This window comes from Pseudonaja textilis, unplaced genomic scaffold (genome assembly GCF_049901715.1).
Source record: "Pseudonaja textilis isolate UNSWEBS1 unplaced genomic scaffold, rPseTex1.2 PTEXSCF26, whole genome shotgun sequence".
NCBI lineage: Eukaryota > Metazoa > Chordata > Lepidosauria > Squamata > Elapidae > Pseudonaja > Pseudonaja textilis.
The window spans coordinates 60895-85485 of NW_028262877.1; the positions used below are offsets into that span (position 1 = coordinate 60895).

Consider the following 24591-nt stretch of genomic DNA (forward strand, 5'->3'; position numbering starts at 1 on the left):
GGTGATGGAGTTGCACTCCCTCCATGTGCAATTCTAACACTCTCCTTCTTTTCTTCTTATGTCACTTATTTTTGTACCTCAGGACCTGTCTAATTTCCTGAATGATTTTTATTTCCACGGCTTCCCTCTTTTGCCTTACTTTGTGGAAGAGAGTAAAATCCAAAGATGAAGTTTTAAAAGGACCTGAATGAAATCCAGATGATTTTCCTTTCTCGGTTCATTCCTGAGTTCATCACTTGAATAATGACCTTTGTTTAAGTAGCAATTGAAACAATTGTAGTTGCCTCTCTCATTTGCATAATTGATCATCCAATTTGGATCAATGTTGGTCTAAGGCTTAGTAGGTTTGTGAAGGATTATATATTTTAAAAACATTTGTTGTTACTATTGAATATAATAACATGAATATTGTTTTTACAATAGGGAGAGTTCTGATCTAACAAATACCCTAATGTCAATTTTTGCTGTTAAAATGCTCCACAAGAATTCCCAGCTCCTGCACAATCTCACCCTGGGCTACAACATCCATGACAACCATTTGAGCACCTTACGCACTTCAGATGCCTTGCTGGACATTCTTTCCACTGGAGAAGCCAATGTCCCCAACTACGGCTGTGGGAGGAAGGAGAACCTCCTGGCTCTGATTGATAAAGTTCTCAGGGACATCTCCATCCAGATGTCAACATTAGGAGGCACCTACAAAGTCCCACAGGTTTGTGTGTGTTTTTCTCTATCTAAGGTGAGTGGGGTGGTGGGGATGAACAACAGATCCAATATCTTCATATAATTCAAGAGCAGCTTTTCAGAATATTAGGGAACATATAAACTATGTTTTAGTCGATTATGTTCATCTTCAAATTCACCATTAAAGGCCTGAAGAGCCATAAGGTCCTTATACAGGATATTCTACTGAATATTCAACTATTGAAAAACTATCCAGGTTTTGAGGTCCTCCATTAGCATGTTCATTTTCCCATATCAATAATATCTGCCTTATCCAATTGGAATGAAGTTGGCAAGAGTCCTGTCTATGTATAAAAAATTATAGAGATCACAGGATCTGAAGAGTATCTTTGAGGTGGATAAAAGGAAATACAGTAAGTTATGAATTTATAATATTTCTACTTTGTATAAATTCAGGGTATATAATTATTGGTTTAAAATTAAAGCGAGTCCCAAAACAGGCAACATTTCAATTAAAGACTTATTGGATTGTACAACTGACAATTTGTGTTAGGAGTTGCGGTCTCTTAGTCTCTTGTACATCTGGAGAAGAAGCTGAAAAATTGTTCCAGAAAGAATTTGGGATATAGAAGCTGAGAAAGAAGGTTCAGTACTCAGAAATAGCACATAAAACTGCCCTATATCTTAGATCCAAACATTGTATTTGACATCTGCTCATTTGAATCTAATAGTTTGAATTGTAGGAGTGACACAGAAATTTACATTGGATTTTAATTGTTTTTTATTTAATATGATTTTTGTTAGTGTTTGGGGATAAACCCCCAAGCAGAGTATGCAGCAGCAGTCAAGCCAGGCAGGCAAATGAGAGAGAGAGTGGGCCCAAGAGTATACACACACTGGAGACAAAAACACTGTTTGTGGTTTTAAAATAGTTATTTAATACACACAGAGATTAAGAAGTGTCATTCAGTCCATATATCATTATCCAGTATACCCATCCAGTTATCAAGTCCATTAACAGTAAATACAATGTCTTTATCTGCTTGTAAATCTTCTCCTCCCGATACCTTTCTCTCAAAGACAACGCTGAATCCTCAGCTCACCAGGCAAACAGTCCTTGTGTTCAGTTGAAATGGTATCTGGCACAGTAGCCTCCAAAAGTAAGCAGATAGACGTTCCAGCAGGCAGCAGACTAGGAACAGAACCAGGTGCATCCAGAAGCAGGGTCTATTACGTTTCCCTTCCTACCTTTATTACTGCCTGCAACCGCACCCACAATGACATTGCAGTTTCTTGTGCTTAAAGCTACATAGACACTTAAACCTAGGTTTACATATTTATTCAACCCAAACCTGGTTGGTGTATCCATATACCCAACATTCTCCCCTTTTGGGTGACATAAATATGTAATGCCTTTACATTCTAAACCCATATTTTTTCACAACTCTCTAGATGCTTAATGGCACCTTGGGCTTTAGTAAAATGATCAGCTACATTGTCCTCCGACATGCAGTACTCCAGCTGTATCAATTTACTCTGTACAGATTGTCTTACATTAAGATACCTCAAATCTGTATGTTTACTTCTCGTTTTAACTGTAATATTAGTGGCCATTTGAATTGCTGCCTGATTATCTTCATGTACTACTATAGGGTAATTTACAGTTATACCCATATCCTTCAACATTTGTTTGTACATAATTAACTCAGTACACAATAAAGATAAACAGGAGAATTCTGCCTCCATAGTAGACAAACTTATATGCTGTTGCCTTATAGACTTCCAGCCTATTAATGTCTTACCCAGCATTATGGCTGTTCCTGAAGTCGACTTTCTAGTATCTCTTTCTGCTGCAAAACTAGCATCTGCATAAGCATTCAATATGAGATCACCTTTTGGTTCTAAATACAGTGCATGGTGTAATGTACCTTTAAGATATCTTAAGATTCTTTTCAATGCTATCCAGTGACATTGAAGCGGGTCATTATTGTGTCGTGCCAGCTGATTAATACTAAAAGCAATATCTGGCCTTGACCAATTGCTAATATATGATAAGCTACCAACCAAGGATTGATATAGTTCCTTATCACATTTGGGACTTTGTGTATCCATTTTGCAAATATCCTGACTCATTGGAGTCTTTGCAGGCTTACAAAGTTCCATCTTATAATCTATTAGCAATTTAGATATCTTATCTTCCTGAGATATCCTAAAACCTTTCTGTGTTCTCAGTATATTCAATCCTAGATATCTCTTTATCTCCCCTAATTGCTTGATTTTTATTTTCTTGGCTAATGATGTTATTATTTCATTTGCTTCATCATTAGTCTTAGTTATCAGAGCAATATCATCAGTAAACAACAATAATAATGATATTTTCCCATTCTTTTCTCTCTTAAATAGACATGGATCGGCTAAACCAGCTTTAAACCCTATATTGGTCAGTTCCTTTACAATATACTGGTTCCATTCATAGCCCGATTGTTTAAGACCATAAAGGCTCTTCTTTAATAACCAACAATCATTATCATTGTCTCCTTTACATCCATTAGGCCTTTTCATATAAACAGTATGTCTTAGTGGAGCATGCAAGTAAGCAGTTTCCACATCTAAATGGTTAACTATATATTGCTTGCTTGCTGCCCACACTAATGCTGCCCTTAAAGTTGCTGCTTTCAGACTAGGTGCAAATACTTCATCATAGTCTTTTGCACTTTGTCTAAAGCCTTGGGCTACTAACCTTGCCTTATGGATTGTGTTTCCATCCTTATCTGTTTTTATTTTAAAAATCCATTTGCAGCCAATGGGTTTTTCATTACTAGGTAATCTCACATTTTCATACACTTTCATATCCTTCAGAGACTTCAATTCTTTATTGATAGCTGCATACCAATTTTCTTTCTCTTTAGAAGGATATCTTTTAATCTCATCCACAGTATTTGGGATTCTATTTTCCTGGCACACTGTATTAGCCTGGTATCTATCAGGCGGTCTAGAAATACGTGTAGTCCTTCTGGGTATTACTGGGCTTGGTTGAGTTACTACCTGTTCCTCATCTTCAGCTATTTCTTCCTCTAGGGGCTGTACTTCTTCCTGTACTTCTTCCTTTACATTATTTTTAAAGTTACAGGGATACTTAATGGGATTTCTGTATGATTCAATAACCACTTCGTTATTGCTATCCTGCTCTAACTTATCCCATCCTACGTGCTCTAGAAATTGGGCATTGGCACTACATAACACCTTAGATGTGCCTTTCTCCCAAAATCTATATGCCCTATGGTTAGCTTGATAACCAACGAAGAATAATTGTTTAGCTCTGTGTTGCCCTTTACGCCTGAGTTGTGTAGGGATATGCACCCATGCTGGTGCACCAAATGTGTGCAGGTAACTCAAATCAGGCTTCCTGCCATGCCACATGGTGAATGGTATTTCACCAGTGGTTGAGTTAACCACATTATTTAATAAATGATTAGCACACATTGTGGCCTCCCCCCACAAAGAATCAGGTAACCCAGAATCAGTTAACATAGTACGGGTCATCGCCTGCAATGTTTGGCCTCGCCTTTCAATATATGCATTGTGCTGTGGTCTGTATGGTGCAGATGTCTTATGAGCTATTCCAGCTGCCTTTAACCTATTCTGGAATTTGCTATTGACAAATTCCGTACCATTATCTGTCACCAGGGTTATAATTTGCCGTTTGGTTTTTCTTTCAGCAAACTTTAACCAGTTGAAGAAATGTTGATATGTTTCAGTTTTGCTTTTCATTAGGTAGCAAAACCCATATCTAGAGTAATGGTCCATAATGCTCAGTATATATCGAGCACCCCCATACTGGGTTTCTTTGGACCTATAATGTCTGCAAATACTACTTCTAAAGGTTCTTTAGTTTTGAAACCATTTAGCCTATTTGCAGGCATTATTTTACTCTTATCTTCACAACAGACATTACAACGCAAATACTTATCACAGGGTTTTAACCTTATTCCTTCAGATAACTCTACTGTACGTTTTAGCATTTTAAAATTCACATGCCCCAAACGTCTATGCAATAAATGGATACATTCATCATGAGGCTTGATATTATTAAATACAGTCTGTGCCTCCCCTTTCTTACTATCATGTAAGACATATAATGCTCCATTTAAAGCTGCAGTTACCTTTTTGCCGTCTCTTTCCAGTATGCACTTATTATTCTTAAATGTAACTACATATCCTAGTTTATCTAATACTCTTACAGAAAGTAAGTTCATCTTTAACTGTGGTACATACAACATTTTTATATTCTGGTTTAAACATGGACAATAAGCAATACCTTCACCCTTGGCCTTGAGGTGCCAACCATTTGCGAGTGATATACGTTGAGAGCTTGTAGACATTTTTATAAACTTTGTCTTATCTCTCGTGATGCAGTGGGATGCACCACTGTCCACCACCCATAAATCATTCTTCATATCACAATTGCCAAACATGGCCAGTTCAAAGGATTTCTTTGGCTTCTTTACATTCTGGCTTTTTCCTTTTCTGCAGAATCTTGCCAAATGTCCTCTGCCTCCACAATTAAAACGCTTTTTAATTGTGTATGCCGTCGAAGATAAATTCTCTTCTTCCGGGTGCTTTCCTTTACACAGCTGGGTTCTTTCCAGCTTTGAAGATAATTTCTCTTCTTTATTTGGCTTATTTTCTCTCAGCTGGTCACGTTCAAACCTTCTTCTGGCTTCTTCTAATAGCCTGCCGGTAATCTCAGTTACTGATAAACTGTCTTTTGGCAATACCTCTAATGCAGTCACAAAATCATCATAGCTTCGATCCAAAGAAGACAGTATGATGTATACTTGTTGCAACTCATTAAAGATAAGCTCTTTTTCTTGTAATTCTTGAAAAATGCTTTTCATACAGTTTAAATGAGTTAACATGTCTCCATTTTTCTCAAGATGTGTTCTAAACAGCTTCCGTGTAAGATTGATATGAGCTCCTACACTGTCTCGAACATAAATCCTTTTGAGATTCTCCCAGCAGTCTGCAGCATTTTCCACTCCTCGGATATGAATGAGTTGCTGGTCAGACAGGGTGAGACCTATGATGCACAAAGCCTGTTCATTCTTTCGTTCATAGTCCTGTATCAGTTTATAATCCTCTTCATCGTTAGGATTTAAGTTTGATACATCTGGTGGGTTTGTTATTATGTTCCACAAACCTTCTCTTCGTAGAAGTAAACTACATTTCATTGACCATGAAACATAGTTTGTTCCATCTAGTCTGGATATCATGGACAGACTTGGCAAATTTACTTGTGCCATTGCTCTTGTGAAAAATAACTATTTAACAAACAGTTTGTATTTACAGTAATGTGCAACTCCCACCAACTCTCACTGCTATATCCTGGTTAGTTAGACTGTGCACTCTGCTGGGCCCATAACCAATGTTAGTGTTTGGGGATAAACCCCCAAGCAGAGTATGCAGCAGCAGTCAAGCCAGGCAGGCAAATGAGAGAGAGAGTGGGCCCAAGAGTATACACACACTGGAGACAAAAACACTGTTTGTGGTTTTAAAATAGTTATTTAATACACACAGAGATTAAGAAGTGTCATTCAGTCCATATATCATTATCCAGTATACCCATCCAGTTATCAAGTCCATTAACAGTAAATACAATGTCTTTATCTGCTTGTAAATCTTCTCCTCCCGATACCTTTCTCTCAAAGACAACGCTGAATCCTCAGCTCACCAGGCAAACAGTCCTTGTGTTCAGTTGAAATGGTATCTGGCACAGTAGCCTCCAAAGTAAGCAGATAGACGTTCCAGCAGGCAGCAGACCAGGAACAGAACCAGGTGCATCCAGAAGCAGGGTCTATTACGTTTCCCTTCCTACCTTTATTACTGCCTGCAACCGCACCCACAATGACTTTGCAGTTTCTTGTGCTTAAAGCTACATAGACACTTAAACCTAGGTTTACATATTTATTCAACCCAAACCTGGTTGGTGTATCCATATACCCAACAATTTTGCCTTCCATTTTTATAGACAATCTTGTTAAATATTTAACTGTCTTAAATATTTAATCCGTGACTAAGGAACAAACTGTTCTGATATGTTCATCAGAACAAAATTGGGTTTGTCAATAACTAATATTTTGGAGTTGATCTGGACCACATTATAACATATTATTTGTTCTGTCGCCAGAACAAAGTAGACTCGAGACTGGAGTTGAGTTCAGCTCTTTATTAACTGCCAGTAACTTCAACTAAACTTGAGCCGCAGCAGCCTCTTATATAGTGGCTGCTTGCGGCTCACAACCAATGGTATCATTTTAAACCTCCCGCCGTTTAGACGGCCAATCAATATGCATTGTTAACCACCAATCGCTAAGCGGTAGTGGTTGTCCAATCGGAACGTAGTATTACGAGTATGTAAATGTCTATATTCAACATTATTCTTCATTACTTTTTCAGATCACTCTTGGAATTCCTTCAGAGGCTCTGAGTGATAAAAGGAGATTCCCCTTTTTCCACCCATTGCTCCCCAAAGAAGGATTCCACTACCCAGCAATTGTCCAGCTGCTCCTCCATTTCAGATGGACCCTGATTGGTCTCTTTGCTTCAGACACAGAAAATGGAGATAATTTCATGAGGACTTTCCCTCCTATGCTTGTCAGGAATGGAATTTGTGTGGTTATATCACAACGATTCACAACAACTGGACAAACAGCACCCCTCAGGGAAGCCCTCTCTAAGTGGAGACGAGTCAATGTCTTTGTCCACTTCATAGAATTTATTCCCATCGGGTACAGAATTATTACTTTCCATGAAGCACTTATGCATTTGCCAGGATCCATTGAAGGGAAAGTCTGGATCCTCACAAGTTTTGCAGCGTATCCAATAGAGAAGCACATACCTCTCAAATACATCCATAGTATTTGGAGTTTTGGTTATCTGAATAAAAAAAGGCCAACAGATGCTGCCTTTGAACCCCATTTCTTTGTGGAAGATCAGTTTCAGGATCATTATTTCCGCTGTTCCCTTTCCAAGCACGTCTTTTCTGTCAAAGGCCGCAGAAGATGCACCCAGAAAGCCCCACTGGAGACCCAGGAGAAAAGGAACAGGAAACGGATTATAAATGACCGTCATCGCTACAGTATCATTCAGACTTTGGCCCAGGCCATGAATGCCGCTTATTCCTCCAGATCGAGGAGGGGAAGGAAGGAGGGAGAAAAGAGGTTGGGGACTCCGAGGCTGCAGCCGTGGCAGGTATGGGGGGTCCCAATAGGGATCCATTCATCTGAGATCCTTTGGAGAAATAACCCAAAATAGACGGAAGGGAACATCTCAACCTTCTTGTGCTGCAAAAGGTCAAGAGATTTGCACCATCTAATTTCTCCTATGTGACGCTCCGGAATAACAGGGAGCAGATCTGAAGTTCCTGTCTAGCCTCTGTTGGAAGAAATCTCCTTCTGGGTTCGGTTCCAAGTGGGGAAGAAAGATGCTGGAAACATGGTGACTGTTAAGTTTGGGTAATGAGAGGCTGAACCAGAGCATGAGTGCAACAAATACTTTATTGTGATAATAAAGGACTGAACGTGCTAGCCAAGCCTGGAACTGGCTCGCAGCGATCAGCGACTGGTTGGACCCCGCAGCCTGCTTTTATAGCTGGCTGCTGGGGAGAACCAACCAATGAGCGAGGGGACAGCCGCCCCCGCAACGTGAACGGACCTGAGTGGGAACTCCTTAGAGTTCCAGGGACATAACACCCCTTTCCCCCAGATGCGAACACGCATAGTCTTTGAGGTAGGCAGGAGGTTTATGCTGGCGCCCAGAACGGCGCAACTCTGGTGGGTTGTCTGTCAGTTCAGAGTCTGTAGGGAAGGCAGGATCGGTGAGGGAGTCACGCGAACGCGTCCCTCGGTTCGGGTTGGCTCGGGACTCGTAGGGCTGGTCACTGGAGACGCGCTCCCGTTGACTGGTTCGGACTGGTCAGCCATCTGGACATCGCTATCCGTGTTCAGATTCCCTGGATCGGCTGCTGGTGTAAGCAGGTCACCGGAATTGGTGCTGATGTGGGGTTGATGCTGTGGCCTCGCCCGGTCTGTAATTCTGAGTCACTGCTGACGAGAGTGCTGTGGCGCCTCCGCAGCTGGTCCAGGTGCCTTCTCCAGACTCGGCCGTCCTCCAGTCTGACCCGATATGACCTGGGTCCGGTGATGGCCACGATCTCGCCCGGGATCCACAGAGGGTCTCCAGCGAAGTTCCTCATGAATACGGTTTCCTGTAAGACAAAATGCCTAACCCCCGATGTGGAAGCGAGGGAGAGTCAGGGCAGTAATGTGGGTGAAGCCTGTCCAATACAGTCCGCAGGCGTCTGCCCATCAGGAGCTCAGCTGGGGACTTATTAGTGACTGTGCACGGAGTTGAGTGCTGGCTCATCAGGAAACGGGAGAGTCTGTGGTGCCAGTCTTCCTTGCTGAACCTAGCTAGAGCTTCTTTAGTGGTCCTAACGGCTCTTTCAGCCAATCCGTTACTGGCAGGATGAAATGGGGCCGTGAAGATGTGGCGGATGCCCAGGTTGGCAGCAAACGGCTGAACTCGGCTGATGCGAACTGGGGGCCATTGTTGGAAACAATAGAGTCTGGAAGCCCGTGTGTTACAAACAGGCGAGTTAATACCTTGGTAATCGCTAGTGTGGTGGTTGTGGATAGTTGTGCCACGTCAATCCACTTAGAGTAGGAGTCCACGACCACCAGGAACATTTTTCCATGCAACGGGCCGGCTAGGTCGATGTGGATTCTGGACCACGGAGCGCTGGCGCTTTCCCACTTAGTGGGGGTGGCAATTGGAGGGGCTGGACGGGATTCCTGGCAGGGATGGCAGGAGCTTACCCATCTGATGATGTCTTCAACGAGGCCCGGCCACCATACGTAGCTGCGTGCTAATGCCTTCATTCTGACGATGCCAGGGTGCCCCTCGTGCAACGCCTCCAGAACTCGGGTACGCAGTGAGGTCGGGATGACCACTCGGGTGCCCCACAGCAAACAGCCCTGCAAACTGGATAATTCCTGTAGGCGGGTCTTGAAAGGTGTAAATTTGTTTTCAACATCACCGCCCGGCCACCCCCTCCTCACCCAGTCCAGTACCTGGGCGATCGTTGTGTCAGTCTTGGATTTGGCCGCAATGTCAAGGGCAGTGATGGGGAGGTCCAATTGGGTGACCTCAAAGATAGCATGGACCGGTGCAGGGTCTTCAGCTGGAGCCGGCAGGGGGCAGCGGCTGAGGGCGTCTGCATGGGACAATGTTTTACCTGGATGGTGTATGAGTCTATACGAGTATGCCGCTAGGAAAAGGGTCCATCTCGTCATTCTAGGAGACAGGACTTGAGGGGTCTGTTTGTCCCCAGCTAGTAGACCCAGGAGAGGCTTATGATCCGTGACCAGCTCGAAAAAGTGGCCAAAGAGAAATTCGTGAAATTTCTTCACTGCTGCGACAGCTGCTAGAGCTTCCTTATCGATTTGGCTATAATTGTGCTCTGTCGCAGAGAGCGTCCTGGAAAAAAAAAGCGATGGGAGCCTCGGAGCCATTGGGGAGCCTGTGGCTTAACACTGCCCCAATTCCAAAAGGGGATGCATCTGCTGCTAGCACTAATGGAAGGTTGGGGTCGAACTGAATAAGGACCGCCTCTGACGTGAGTAGTGATTTGACGGCGTGAAAAGCGGAGTCTTCTTTGTGACCCCAGTGCCAAGGCGATTTTTTATCCAACAGTCTGTGCAGGGGTTCTGCCACTGATGCTTTATGGGGCAGGAAGGATGCGTAAAAATTCAATAGCCCCAAGAAGGCCTGCAGTTCTGCTTTGGAGGTTGCCGTTAACTACCACTAGAGGTAGGTGACCTTTGAAAGTTTTAAAATTGACAAGGAACTTGCCTCTGCCGATTACAGGAATGTCCTTCCCCTGGTAGTCCTTCAGGCTAAACTGGCACTTCTGGAGCCGGCTTCTTGATAGCCTGGGCTGTAGCCTCTTGAGGGTGCTCCACGAGATAATTGAGAGCGCTGACCCTGTGTCAACCTCCATGCGACAAGGTTTACCTTCTAACAAAACGGAGAGAGAGATTTTACTAATGGTATGGCAAGTGTGCTTGGCATGGTGGTGAGTGCGACAGTTCAATACTTGCCTCTGAGGTCCAGAATGTGAGAAGGGAGGGTGCCTTTGTGCTGAGTTGTGAGAGGCTTGACAGACTCTTGCGATGTGCCCCTTTTTGTGGCAGATGTTGCAGGTGGCTCCTTTGAATTTGCAGGTGGCCCTCGGGTGAGATCCACCACAGGATAGGCACAGGGTGATGTGCTTGGGTGGACTGATGCTTTCTTGCTTGGCTCCTACCTGCGGTTGCCTGGCATTGGTGAGGCGGTGGATGTCGGTTTCATCACTGGGGCCTTCCTCTATGACCACCTCCTCGGAGTGGACTGGAACTGTCGTTAGCTTGGAAGTAGGACCATGGATTTCAGTGGCTGAGTGTGCTGCCAGCTCTGCTGCCAGGGCCTCCTCGATGGCTTGTGCGAGGTTGAGGTCCTTCTTAGCGAGTAGGCGCCTTTGGAGGTGGAGATCCTTGACTCCATGAGACTAGCTGATCGAGGAGCATGTCCTCCAGGTAGGTTCCAAACCCACAATGGAGTGCTGCAGTCCTGAGGCGGCCATGTACTGGTTGATGGTCTCTTTGTCTGATTGCTTCCTCATACGGAAGGTGAATCGCCTGGCAATCTGTGAGGGTCTGGGAGAATAGTGGTTAGTAAGGATTTCTAACAGTTCTGACCATGGAACGTTTTTTAACTCACGTGGAGCCACGAGTGCTGTGGCAGTGTCAAAGACGATGGCTCCACAGTAGATCAGGAAATATGATTTTTCCGGTGCTCCCCTGCATCAGCCAGCCCAATTGCGTCGATGTAATGGTTAAAGCGGTTCTTGTATGACTCCCACTTCTCCTCATCCGGCTTGAACGCTGGGAAGACTGGATTGGAATTCATAGTGAGGAAATCAGGTTGTATAATCTGTTGGAAAAATCTCTCTGGGGCAGCAGCAGGAAGGTTTCTTGTGCCTGTGGCAGGCAAGTGATTTCAGCTCTGGAGAGGCTTTTCACAACCCTCTCTCTCTCTGGGCTAAACACGAGGTTAGGCTGCCGGCCGTTGGCAGCGTTTTGAAATTGGCGCCTGCGTGGCGTCAGTGACTTTGAATTACAGCACCGCGCTGTACTTTTAGGGCAGAAATTCAAATGACAGCCGTTTGAATTTCGCGCCTAAAGAAACAGCGGCTGCGGCTCCCAGCGCTTCACTTTCCCTGTAGCTTGGCTAACAAGCGGCTACAGACGCTTCTCACTTTCGTTGCTTGCTGACCGCTTTCTCTGGCTGCGGATCAGCGTTCGTCGCGTTGCTTGCTGACCGCTCTCTCTGGCTGCGGATCAGCATTTGCTCTATCGCCTGCCGATCGTTCTCTCTGGCTACGGATCGGCGGCTAGTGATTCAGCGGTTGCATTGTGCCTCTGGTAGCCATCCCATCCTCGTCGCCAGTGTTAAGTTTGGGTAATGAGAGGCTGAACCAGAGCATGAGTGCAACAAATACTTTATTGTGATAATAAAGGACTGAACGTGCTAGCCAAGCCTGGAACTGGCTCGCAGCGATCAGTGACTGGTTGGACCCCGCAGCCTGCTTTTATAGCTGGCTGCTGGGGAGAACCAACCAATGAGCGAGGGGGCAGCCGCCCCCGCAATGCGAACAGACCTGAGTGGGAACTCCTTAGAGTTCCAGGGACATAACAGTGACTGCTTGGAAACATGGTTTAATGGTGGACAGGAGGACATGCCTTGGTGGAGGAAAGAAGGGCTGAGATCCTGAGAGTGCAACTGTTTTAAGTGCAACTGTGCAACTCTTGGGATTTGAATTTGAGCTTGTATTCTGATCGCTTGCCAGACTCCCATGGGGCCATGCAGGGCCAACTCTGTAGGCTGTCCTGAGTTCCAGGCTTGGCTGAGCCTGGCTGGATGGTGATGTAATGAAAGGGCTTTGGGCAGTTCCTTTTGAGCTTTACCTGGAGTAGATCTTTGTTATGTAAAATAGAGTGGCCTAGGCCAGAGTAATGGTCCATCAGCAAAGGTGGGAGGGGGGCTGAGTTTCAGCCTCTCTGAGTTTCTACTTTTCTTTTTAGGGGAAATATATTCTGCCTTTTTAGTATATCCTAAAATATTTTATTTTCCTACGAATGAGAAGGGTTTTAACTCCCAACACCTCTTTCAGTCATTGGAAGAGTGTTGAATCCTCCCTTGTCCAACTGAGAGATTTTGTAAGTTGGAGAAGCTGCTCTCATAATCTCCTCCTTGTCTTTCTTCAAGACTCAGTTTCAGGTTGCAGTGAAGTACAATTCTGGGATTGTTTTCATAAACATATATTCATGTACAAATAATTCAAGATGGCAAATGTCTCCAACACAGCTTCCTCCTTTATCCAGTCCACTTTTATTACATTCAGAGACCAGCATTACAAATAATAATAATAATAACCGGGATCGGAGGCACCAAGACGGCTAGTGCAACAGGGATCGTGCAGGATCGCAAATCCCTGCCACCGCCGAAGCCTGGCAAACCAGAAGGTTCCTCCTTCAACCTATCCATTTTATATCAGAACAGAATTTGGCCCCATTCAGAGAAACTCTTTCCTACTGATCTGAGAACTGCAGTTCCACATAAAAGAGTTCCGAATTTCCCGGATATTTTATTAGGAGAGGCGTCACAAAGTGAATCCCTGAGTCCTGATAGGAGATGCAGCATAGCAGGCCGTGAGCTGCAGTTGAGTGGCCCCTTGTCCACAGGGCCCCAGTCTCAGCTCAGGCGCTCTTTCTTTGTATCGGCCCCTGAAACGGCTCTGGGAACTCCGTTGCAGCTCTCGGAGGTTAATTCCCTTTGGACTTTTGGCAGGTTTATTCGATATAAATATCTCGTTGCTCTAAAGGCTGCTCAAATAAACATTCTTGGGAAGAGCAGCCCCATCTTGTTGGATTTCCAGATCTTTGAGGCCTTGTTGAGTTCACTAAGTGCACTAACTCATCTCCCATCCTTAAAATCCCTTCCCTGCAGAAGCCACGCGGGCTGAATACCAATGAGTAGTTGTGTATTCATTTTCCCCACAACAACAACCCTGTGAGTTGAGTTGAGCTGAGAGGCTGGCCCCAAATCCCCCAGCCTGCTTCATGACCAAGGCAGGACTTCAACTCACAGCCTCTTGCTTTCTACTTGGGGCTTCACCAGAAGACAAAACTGGCTCCCTTATATACTTATCAAGCTTGGCACAATCCTTCATCCAGTGCATCATTAATGTTCTTATATGAGATACTATAATTTATCAAATCCTAACATCCAGATAGTTTTCTCCTGCTTTTCAGTCATACATTTTTCTAGGAGAAATCATAAATATTTTTCTGGAAAGTTGGTAATGTTTCAATAACATAAAAGTATATTTGCTTGAGAATTGTTATAAATCTTGTATAATAGCGATTTATCAACCCTATTATATTAATGACAACAAAGAAAAATTGATGACTTAACGACAAAATGTTGTATCTTCCCACTTTCATGACAAAGATTAAAAAAACTAAAGATTATTTGAGTACCATTTTAAAATCAGTTTTTATCCACTTAATTATCATACCACCCACCCCTCACTTAACTGGGTTTCTGATCACATCACAAAATTGTTTGTTACTCTTTCCTGAGATCGAGTTACATCAGCATAATATATTTATGAAATGAAATAATATGTAAGGATGACTTGCATAGAGCACATAAATTATATCCCCCTTTCCCACAATCCATTTAGAAAGGGCAGTGATAGGAGGGAATGACTTTTGGGGGCTGGAGGAGAGATTCTGCCTGGGGAAGAACGAGATAAGAGGAGGAGACCTACAGCTGCATAAAAACAGGGTCGGTGGGAGATTTGTACTTTCTGACTCCCCAAATCCTGTCAGTGCAGCATTACAGTGAAGTGGGCCTAGCTCAGGTTTCCTGTCTGGGCTTCCTGGGAGAGGATGACCCTGACAATTTTCTTCCTGACAAATCCGTGTTTCTGATAACCAACCTGTTGCTTTCAGGGAGTTCATAAATCTCCATTTTTCTGTTGTTCAACTATATTTTGTCAAAATCTATATTGTCAAAATATGATCAACAATTTTTTGTGAACTTTTTTCCTTCACTTGTAAGATAGGGGTAATACTTATTCTCCTAATGAAGCATGTCTGTAAATTAGACAACTACGGAAGAAAGATTCAAATGTGAAAAAGCATCTGGGATAAGAAACAGAGTTTTCTGCTTTTAAAATTGTTGCATGTTCCCATTTTAGTTCCATCCTTTCCTGGAGAAGAATGAGTTTGTCAATATTTCGGACTTTGAACTCTACATTGACCCAAATGGAAAGGTAGCAGCAGATCTGGTCATTTTGGGCTCCTTGGTTCTTCCCAGGGATGATCCCAGGAGAGAGACTCTGGCGTATTTTGAAAGACAGAGACTTTCTATCAAGCAAGATCTTCTTTCACGGCTAAAGGTGCTCAACAAGGTAGGAGAAAGTTTTGCTGTCTTTCCTCTGTTTTCCAAAGCCTGAGGTCCCATTTCAAGAGGTGGGATTCAAAGTTTGTAACAACTGGTTCTGTGGGAGTGGCTTAATTTATGGGTGTGGCTTGGTGGCCATGTGACTGGGTGGGCGTGGCCAGATGGCCATGTGATTTGCAAACCAAATACAATTGGTCCTTGCTTAATGACCAGTTGCTTAGCAAGTGTTCTAATTTATGACTGATCTCCCCAGAGCTGCTTGACCTGTTTTTGGAGTTTTGACAACCATAAACACAAACACACAAACACACACGCGCACACAGCCTTCTGACCCTGCTATTCTTTGATTCTGTAAGGATCTCCTGCTGGAGCAGGGGGTTGGACTAGATGACCTCTGAGAACCCTTGCAGGCCAGCCCTAGATTGTTGCATTGCTTCAAAGAGTCTTCTGAAGCCAGGGTTTGTTTCCTTCCTTCCACTCCTTTTTTCTCTCTACCTCCCTCCCTCCTTCCATGTATTTATCCATTCATATATATCATTCACTTTCTCCCTTCTCCGTCTCTTCCTTTCTTTTTCTTTCTTTGTCCCTTCCTTCCATCTCTCCCTTTCTTTGTCTATCCCTTTTCTTCCTTTTGCTTCCTTTCTCTCTTTTCTTTCTCTTTCTCTCTTCTTTCTTCTCTCTCTCTTCCTCTTCTCTCATTCCCTCTATTTCACTCTTTCCCTCTCTTTTTCTCTCTTTCCCCCTCTCTGTATCTCTCTCTCTCTTTCTCTAACTTCCCCCCCTCCACTGTGTGTGTGTGTGTGTGTGTGTGTGTGTGTGTGTGTGTGTGTAAAAGAGAGGCATGGATAAGTCTGACCAGGTCTGGTCTCTTTAAGAACCTCCCCAACTATGAACCGGCCCTTTCAGGGGACACTTTTCCCCAAGCAGGACGAAGCTTCTCTCCCAATGGGACCAAAAGGACCTCCACCCAATCATGATTCAAATTCATCTGAATTCAGGCCCTGGTCAACAGAATTCCCCCTTTTTTCTTTGCTATTTTGGGCACAAGGAGCAAACAAACCTGGAGCTCTTAGTGACACATTCCCCAGCCCTTATGGGTTTCTGACCAGTTTGAAGGAGATACTAAACCATAGATGGTTCACAAAATGGAGCAGTGAGAGAAGGTAAGGGTGACGGTGGGGGATAGCGAAGTGGCTGGGTCCCTATCTTCCCCTCTCTCTCCCCCACTCTGTGTGTGTGTGTGTGTGTGTGTGTGTGTGTGTGTGTATCTGTGAATGTGTGTGTGTCTCCCTCAAGCCAGCAAGCTCTCCTTGGTGCTCTTCGCTACTTCTTTCATTTCTTCTTTTTTGAATCCAGACTGGCTGAACAATGATTGCCAGACCGCGATGGAATCCAATCAGGCAACCCTCCTTCTCCTCCTCTTCCTCCTCCTCTTGCACCCGGCAGCTGTGGATGGATCAGGAGGGTGCAGTTGTGTGGGGAGACGCTCGCTCCTCAAGTGAGCAGCCACCCACCCCATACCAGGTTTTGCTGTGCTTTGGCATTTGCTTGAGGAGCATCTCCCGTGCGCATGCACCCTCCCGGCCCTGCCATAACCACCAGTTATGAGGAGGAGGAGGAGGAGGAGGAGGAGGAGGAGGAGGAGGAGGAGGAGGAGGGGAGGAGGAGGAGGAGGAGGAGGAGGAGGAGGAGGGAGGAGGAGGAGGAGGAGGAGTGTCACCCGAAGGGACGCTTCCACTGCGGTCTAGTGATCGTTGTTCAGCCAGTCTGGATTCCAAAAACAAGAAATGAAAGAAGTAGCGAAGAGCGCCAAGGAGAGCTTGCTGGCTTGGCCCAGCCGCAGCTTTCAGGGAGACACACACACACATACTGCTGGGAAAGCAGGAGAGTCTTTCCTGGCACAGGGAAAAGGTTTGCAACTTCCTCTCCAATGGGGAAACGGGCGGCTCTGGGCGGCAGAGAAGCAGCCTGTTTGCATCCTGTTTCTCTCTACCGCCCTGAGCTGTGCCGGGAAAGACTCTCTTGCTCTCCCAGCAGTAGGAGAACATGAGCCTCTCCACATGTCTTCCAGTACAGCAAAATGTATCTCAGGTCCCCACCAGTCTGCATCTCACCCCCCGCCTGGATTCACCGCAGATACTGGGCCTTCCCTGCTGGGGGTGAGGGCGGCGGGTGATGGCAGCAAAAGGCAAGTGGGGTGGGGGGGTTAAACGTGACCGGCAGTGGCAGATAGGTGACTGGGCCCCGGAGCTTGCAGAGCCTCCCTCACCCAGGGAGATCAGGCAGGGCCACAGCGGAAGGCATGCAGCAATGGCTGGCCTGGTGAGTGGGCAAAAGCAGGCTGCAGGCGATGCCACGCATGCGTTATAAGGACTGATTGGGCACAGAGGGGAGGGGCGGGCAGACAGGGGCATGGTCAGCCAGTGGTGTGAGTTGCTGGTTCCCTGAACTGGCGCAGAATCATAACAACCAGTTCTATAGAACTGGACAGAACCAGTAGAATCCCACCACTGGTTCCATCTCTCCAGGCTTTTCTATTTAATGAAGTCCTTTCTTTATTTTGGCAATGTGAGATGCCAAAAGCAAAAGAGAGGAACTAAAGGAAGAATCTTTCAGGAGTTATATCTCCAACCATTTGGAAATAGTGAGAGATTTTGTCTTTACTTAAGTGAAGACCAGAGGCTAATATCTAATATCTTGTCTAATATCCATTTTTACTTCCATTTTCCATGGACGGAGAGTCCTAACACATTTCCTTTGGCAATCTTATTTTTTTTTCTGCTCAGTCCTTTCCTCAATCTGAATGTGTGGAAAGTTGTCATCCTGGATTTGTCAAGAGGGCTCGAAAAGAAGAGCCAGTTTGCTGCTACGACTGCGTTCATTGTCCAGAGGGGACCTTCTCCACTCAGAAAGGTGGGTGACACCAAAGGAAAATTGGAGGCCTGGTGTAACTGGATCCATCCAGAGCATTGTCATGAAAGTGTGAATTAAAAAAGACTTTGAAGCATAACTGATTTCCGGTTTATTTCCAAAATGCCTCATTTTTTCTCTAAACAGAAGAACAAAAAGACTGTCAAGGAAGGGCTGGATAGAGAGAAGTGGCAGTGGAAGATTGGGCAGGATTTACTACTGCCAGAGAAAATATTTCTTCTTTTTAGCTTGGATGTGTCCTTCCTTCCACATTTACTTCTCTAGGAACACCCGAGTTCCTTGAAACACGAGGAATTGTTTTAGGTCCACCTCCTGAAAGGAGGATTGCAATGCAGTCTACATGGGTTCCCTTTGAGGAACACTGAAACTGTATTGCTGATATATGAGATACATAATGTGGTGGCATGGATAGTGATGCCTGTATCTGGCTGCACCTGTATCACCACTGCTCCAATGGCCATTCCAAATTATTTGCAACAGTCATTTGATCTGCCAGCATCCTCTGAGGCAAGTATGACAAAAATTGCCACCTGACTGATACGTTTCTCTAGAAAGATTAATTGATTCATTATTTACCTTTAGTAATGAAGGTTCCTATGAATATTCTGAACATTACAAAGGAAATCTTTCAAGTCCTAATCCTTCACTCAATTTCATAGCCTGTCAAAAATATACTGTACCTATATTTTTTTAAAAAGTGATGCACTTATTTTTTGTCTCTGGAGATATAAAGAAATCCATCCCAGAAAATGCTCTCAATAATCACTAGTTGCCAAAGAATGTACAATATATCTTGAAATGCAAAGGACAAAGAAATATGGGGTTGGTTTTTTCCCCCCCCCCCTCAGATACAGAAAAATGCACCAAGTGTCCAGATGATAAATACCCAAATAAAGAAAGAGTCCAATGTATCCCCAAAGTGATAACCTTCCTGTCTTATGAAGAACTTCTGGGCATCATCCTGGTCTCTTTTGCCCTATTCTTGTTCCTAACCACAAGCCTTGTTTTAATCATCTTCATCAAATACCGAGAAACTCCCCTTGTCAAAGCCAACAACCGGGACCTCTCCTACATCCTCCTGGTCTCCCTCCTGCTTTCCTTCTTGTCTTCTTCTCTCTTCATTGGTCAACCAAAGAAAGCCACCTGCCTTCTCCGACAAACAGTCTTCAGCATCATCTTCTCGGTCGCTGTTTCTTCTCTCTTGGCCAAAACCATCACAGTGGTGCTGGCTTTCCTGGCCACAAAACCAGGAAACCGAGTGAAGAGATGGTTGGGGAAGAGCTTGGCCAACTCCATCATCCTTTCTTGTTCTGCTGTCCAAATTCTCATTTGCTCCATCTGGCTGGGAGTTTCTCCCCCCTTCCCTGACGCTGACCTCCACTCCCAGCCTGGAGCGATCATCCTGCAATGCAATGAAGGGGCCGTTGTCATGTTCTATGTCACCCTCAGCTGCATGGGCTTCCTGGCTGCCATCTGCTTCACAGTGGCTTTCCTGGCCAGGAATCTGCCTGGGGCCTTCAACGAAGCCAAACTGATCACTTTCAGCATGCTGGTCTTCTGCAGTGTCTGGGTGACTTTTGTGCCCACCTACCTCAGCACCAAAGGGAAACACATGGTGGCTGTGCAGGTCTTCTCCATCCAGGCCTCCAGTGCTGGTCTGCTGGTCTGCATCTTCATCCCCAAGTGCTACATTATCCTTCTGAGGCCAGACCTGAACACAAAGGAGCATCTCACAGCCAGAACAAATGTTAAAACATGAGATATAGCATCATTATGATAGCGGAAGAATTGTTCATGTTTCTTTTATTTGATTTCCATTTAGATAGTATGCAGGAGTCAAAGAAAATGATATCTGTATGTTTCAAAATGGGGAATTGTTGAATGACTGGAATTCTGGTAGTTCCCTCCCCTTTCAATAAATATTGCTAAAGAGACCTTTGTAAAATTCAGAGGAATTCAGCTGTTCAGCAACAGATACTGAACATGACACCTTATAAAAAATGATTGATGTACTTGTTCCAACTGACAGCAGCTAAACATGTGGGTGGGTGTGAGAGAATGAGTAGGAAAAGAGGTCAAGAGGAAGCTGTGGGAACCAAACACCAGCCTGCCTGATCCTCTCCCTAAAAATGCCGGAATGATGTGAAATGCCATGTTTTTTTTTTATTAAATTATTTTATTAAATTATTAAGGACTATATTAAATAGAAAAATCTCGAGAGATGGAACTAGGGGTGAGATTCTACTGGTTCTGTCCAGTTCTATAGAACTGGTTGTTATGATACTGCGCAGTTCAGAGAACCAGCAAATCGCACCACTGGCTGGCCCTGCCCCTCTTCTCCTGCCCCTCCCCTCTTCGCGAATACATCTTCGGTTTCAGGAGCGTCACCCCCGGCAGAAATTCAATGCTACAATCGGTTGACCGATGGGGAGGGAGCTCATCGGAGGCCTCTTCGCTAAACACCTCTCTTAAGTCCCAGTACTCTTTCGGGATTTTCTCCTCCCCCTCTATGCGCTCGGCCCCTGCGGAAGCTGTCTCAGCAGGGCTTTGGAGCTTCGGATGGGGTTTCTCCTCACCTCCCAGGGGGGTTTGCCCCTCCCCTTCCAGAAGCTGATCGGTGCGAATCCGTATCCACCCCTCTCTCCAGTTCACATGGGGATTCCATTTCCGAAGCCAGGGCAATCCTAAGATTAGGGACTGTTCCATCCCGGGAGCCACAATAAAACACAGGGTCTCGCTGTGGGTTCCCATGGTCATCTCTAGGGGTTCTGTTATAAAACGTGCAGGGCAACCTCTTGCCTCAGACCCATCCAATTGGCAAAAGGGTATGGGCGTTCTCAAATTTCTCAGTCCAATGCCCATGCCCTTAACTACTTTCATGCTAATTAGGCACCTCATGCACCCCGAGTCCAATAAGGCCAGCATTTCCCCCTCGGTCCCCGAGGTGGGCACCCTTAACTTAATTGGGATGGTAAGGGGGCCCCGGTTAGGACTTACCGGGACGTCGTCTTCTGAGTCGGTCTCACTCTCGTCGGGAGGAGTCGGAGGTCCCAGCTCTTTTTTCGCTGGGGGAGCGACCTCTACAACCTCCCCTATCTTTAGCTCGGTTTCGCGAGGCCTGCTTGGGGAGGTTTCGGGCTTCCTCCCTGGGCCCCGTCCTCTCTTTGGATCCAGTTTGACCTGGCAATCCGCAATCCGGTGGCCCTCCTTCCCACAATGAAAGCAGGCGGTGGATTTGGCCCTTGCCGTCATCCCTCCCTTTCGGGGTTTAGGGGTCTCTCGGAGCCATGGGGGGAACAGGTTGCTCCATGCAGGGCCTCCTCTGCGTCTGCTTCGGGCTAGATCTATTTCCACTTCTTCCGGTAGTAAGTACCACAACTGCAAGTCATGTGGATCCCTTCTGGAGATGCACATGTGGTATACCTCTTCATTTAGGCCATCTTTGTAGGCTTCTATTAGAGCCTCCTGGGACCAGCCTCAGATGTGGTATGCCAGCTGTCTGAACTCTTGGGTGTAGTCAGCAACCGATCTTCCCCCTTGAGTTATGGTTTTCATTCTGATCCTGGCCCTCTCTCCGCCATGAGGGTCTTCAAACCTCCTCCTCAAAGCAGTCATGAAAACATCGAGGCTTCGCAGTTGGGGGAGTTATCATTATACAAAATCACCACCCAGTCTGCTGCCATCCCCTCCAGGGTTCTGGTAACACATCTTACTTTGGCTGCTTCAGAGGTAAACTCCCTTTCATATACTGCCATATAGCTTCTGACCTGTACCAGGAAAAACCCCAAATCCTTGGGATTTCCTCCAAACTTCACATCTAAGGGGGGCAGGTGGCATCTCCCAGGCATCACACCCATTGCTGGGGCTCCCCGGGCGGCGGCTGGTTGTTGCGCTGGTGTGGGCTGGGCTGGGGGGGTGGCAGCCCGACTCCCCCAGGCTAAACTAGCTTCCCCTTCCCCCTCATACGTTGGAGCCCTGCCGGGTTTCTCAGAAGCATCCATAAAGCATTTCCCGGCTTGATCCGGCCTGCATTCCATCTCCTCCCCCTCTTGCCACAGCTGTTCCCTCGCACCTCTTCGACTTACAGTGATTCCAGGAGGGGGGGGCTCTTCTGGATCTCTCCATCCAACTCCTAACGACCATCTGGGCATTTCAGCTGGGGTTTCTTCCAGAGTAAGGTCGGCCAATAGGTCGGCGGCTGGCATCTCTGGTAACAGCATTGGCTGCCCCCCCGTAGCTCCCTGGTCATCTTCATCACTGGCTGGAGATGACATGATGTGAAACCCCCTTGGAAGAAAAGTTGGTGTTTTCTCCAGGTGGGCTGATGGTAATATTCGGAATAATGTCAGTGTGTGCTCCCTTCAAAACCCAAGAAAGAAATACCCAGATTCCATGGATCAGAGCAAAGTTATTCTTTGACTGGAAATTAAAGTGGAAGCTACAGATGGAATCCCGAATCTGAGAATTTGGCGCGCAGATCACATATACAAAGGAATGGAATTGTTCCCACCCCCCAAAGTCCAGAAGTCTCTTCCAATTAAAAGTTCTGAATATGATCATGTGGGCATCTTCAGGTGGTGATGAGGCCTCTGTCCGTTGACTTTTACATATTTTGATAAAACTTCGCAACTGAGCAAAAAGGGATAAAAGCTAGCAAGGAAATGGAAAGTTGAAAAGAAGAAATCATATACCCCCTCCTTTTGCTTACCCACAGTAAAGGAATGCAAAATATCTCCAGCTCTCTTCCCCCCACAATTACCCCTCCCCCCCCGTTGCTAATGAGAGCTGAAAGAATTAAGCCTAGCAGTAGAGAAGATACAGTAGATAGGATATGAGAGAGATAAATGAGATAGATAGCAGTTAGGGTAGCCGAAGAGATCTTGAGGCTGACAGATAAAATATGAGTGGACCGATGATAAGATTGATGTCCATTCTTGAAGCATAAAAAAACAAGGCTTTGTGTATATCTCGATGTCCTTTGGGTGTTGTGATGGTCAGATAGGGCTCACAGTTTAGGAGCAGACTGAGCTCACTTTCAAAGGTTCCCCTAAAACTTGCATGTTGTCAATATACACAGCAAACACACCCTCACAATATGTCCCCTTCCCAAGAATGGGGACACACCCACCATGGTGCACTCAAAATAGAAAGGGATCAGGATACATTTTAGGATGGGAGACTTCTCCTGTGGCCCCTGGATTTAAACCCAAGACAATGTTTCAGAGATTCCTTAGCTCAGCTGTTGTACAAACAGGGGCAGTTGGGCTTAAAGATGGTGCATCCTGTAAAATGGTGTTTCCAGAACCTTCCATCTCCACCTTCATTCCTCAAATGAAACAATGGCATTGTTTATGGAGCCTACCCATCCTCTGGGAAACTCACAGCCTAATTTTTTTGCATGAGTTGCCGGTCAATTTGAGTGACATTCCTGACAATAATTGATTTAGGACTTGTTGGTTGTATTGGCCAATATTCAGGAGGCTTTGAGTTCTAATCCTCCCTCAGGCAGGAAAACTTCCTGGGAGACTTTGAGCGGATCACCAGGAGACTTTTGAATTCCAGCCCTGCCTTAGTTCTTATTGAATTTGGGGTGGGAAATTTGAAAACATTTTCTCAGATTAATGTGAGATACTACAATTGGAGATACCTAGAGTGTGAGATGGCCGAGTGTCCAATATTGTGGGTAGTGATGGAGGAAAGTGAAATTGTGGGATAATCGCTGTGGTGGGGATCAATTTTTTTTACTACTGGTTCTGTGGGCATGGGTTTGTGGGTGGGGCTTTGGGCGTGGCTTGGTGGGCATGGCAGTGGAAAGTTACTTCAAAAGCCCATTCCTACCTCTCCCGACTAACCTGCTTTCCAGCTCCATTCTCCTGTGCAGGGCAACCAATCCAGCCGATCAGCTGGGACTCAGTGGGAGGCAGAGAAGAGATGGGGGCAAGGCCAGTCAGAGGTGGTATTTGCCAGTTCTCCGAACCACTCAAAATTTCCACTACCAGTTCTCCACAACTGGTCAAAACCTACTGAATTCCACCTCTGGATAAACCCCTCTTCCATGTGGCACAAAGCCACAAGTCTCTGCCTTCTTCTACTGCTTGTGCGAGAACCAGAGGGATTTGTGTGAATCTTAGACTGACCTTCTTCTGATCCAACAGAGCTTTTCTTATCTCCTTAAAATGGAATTTGCAAAGGGATCCTATTCACAATTAGGAGCCTTTATGAGACAAAAAAATTGATTCCCAATTGATCAGCAATCTCTGTGGTTGGAGAGCAGAGCAGCTTCCATGGGTGCCTCTTCCTAGAAACCTAGAAGTCCCCTCCCCACTTATTCAGCCCCTTCTTGGACCTGGATGAACATTATGCAGCATTTGAGGTTTGTGACCTGGTCAATGATGCGGCTGCCTT

The 24591-nt window shown here is 45.4% G+C and overlaps 2 protein-coding genes and 1 long non-coding RNA gene across 7 annotated transcripts in view; 1 reads left to right on the forward strand and 2 right to left on the reverse strand.

The window, feature by feature from the left end:
- Positions 1-24591, reverse strand: part of LOC148123655 (vomeronasal type-2 receptor 26-like) — a 247112-nt gene that overhangs the window by 58459 nt on the left and 164062 nt on the right. The gene's annotated exons all lie outside the window — the stretch shown is intronic.
- LOC148123656 (vomeronasal type-2 receptor 26-like) overlaps positions 1-24591 on the forward strand; it is a 148485-nt gene that overhangs the window by 54014 nt on the left and 69880 nt on the right. For 2 of the 5 annotated variants that reach the window (XM_087919096.1, XM_087919097.1), the window contains exons 2-6: positions 424-712; positions 7141-7935; positions 15050-15262; positions 18042-18168; positions 19035-20270. In XM_087919096.1, the coding sequence (XP_087775222.1) occupies positions 452-712; positions 7141-7935; positions 15050-15262; positions 18042-18168; positions 19035-19945 (2307 nt within the window). In that variant the 5' untranslated portion in view covers positions 424-451 and the 3' untranslated portion in view covers positions 19946-20270. Of the gene's footprint in view, positions 1-423; positions 713-7140; positions 7936-15049; positions 15263-18041; positions 18169-19034; positions 20273-24591 lie in introns of those variants that run through there. The other 3 variants (XR_015740599.1, XM_087919095.1, XM_087919094.1) reach the window with 3 other exon arrangements.
- Positions 1-24591, reverse strand: part of LOC148123657 (uncharacterized) — a 133298-nt gene that overhangs the window by 45151 nt on the left and 63556 nt on the right. The gene's annotated exons all lie outside the window — the stretch shown is intronic.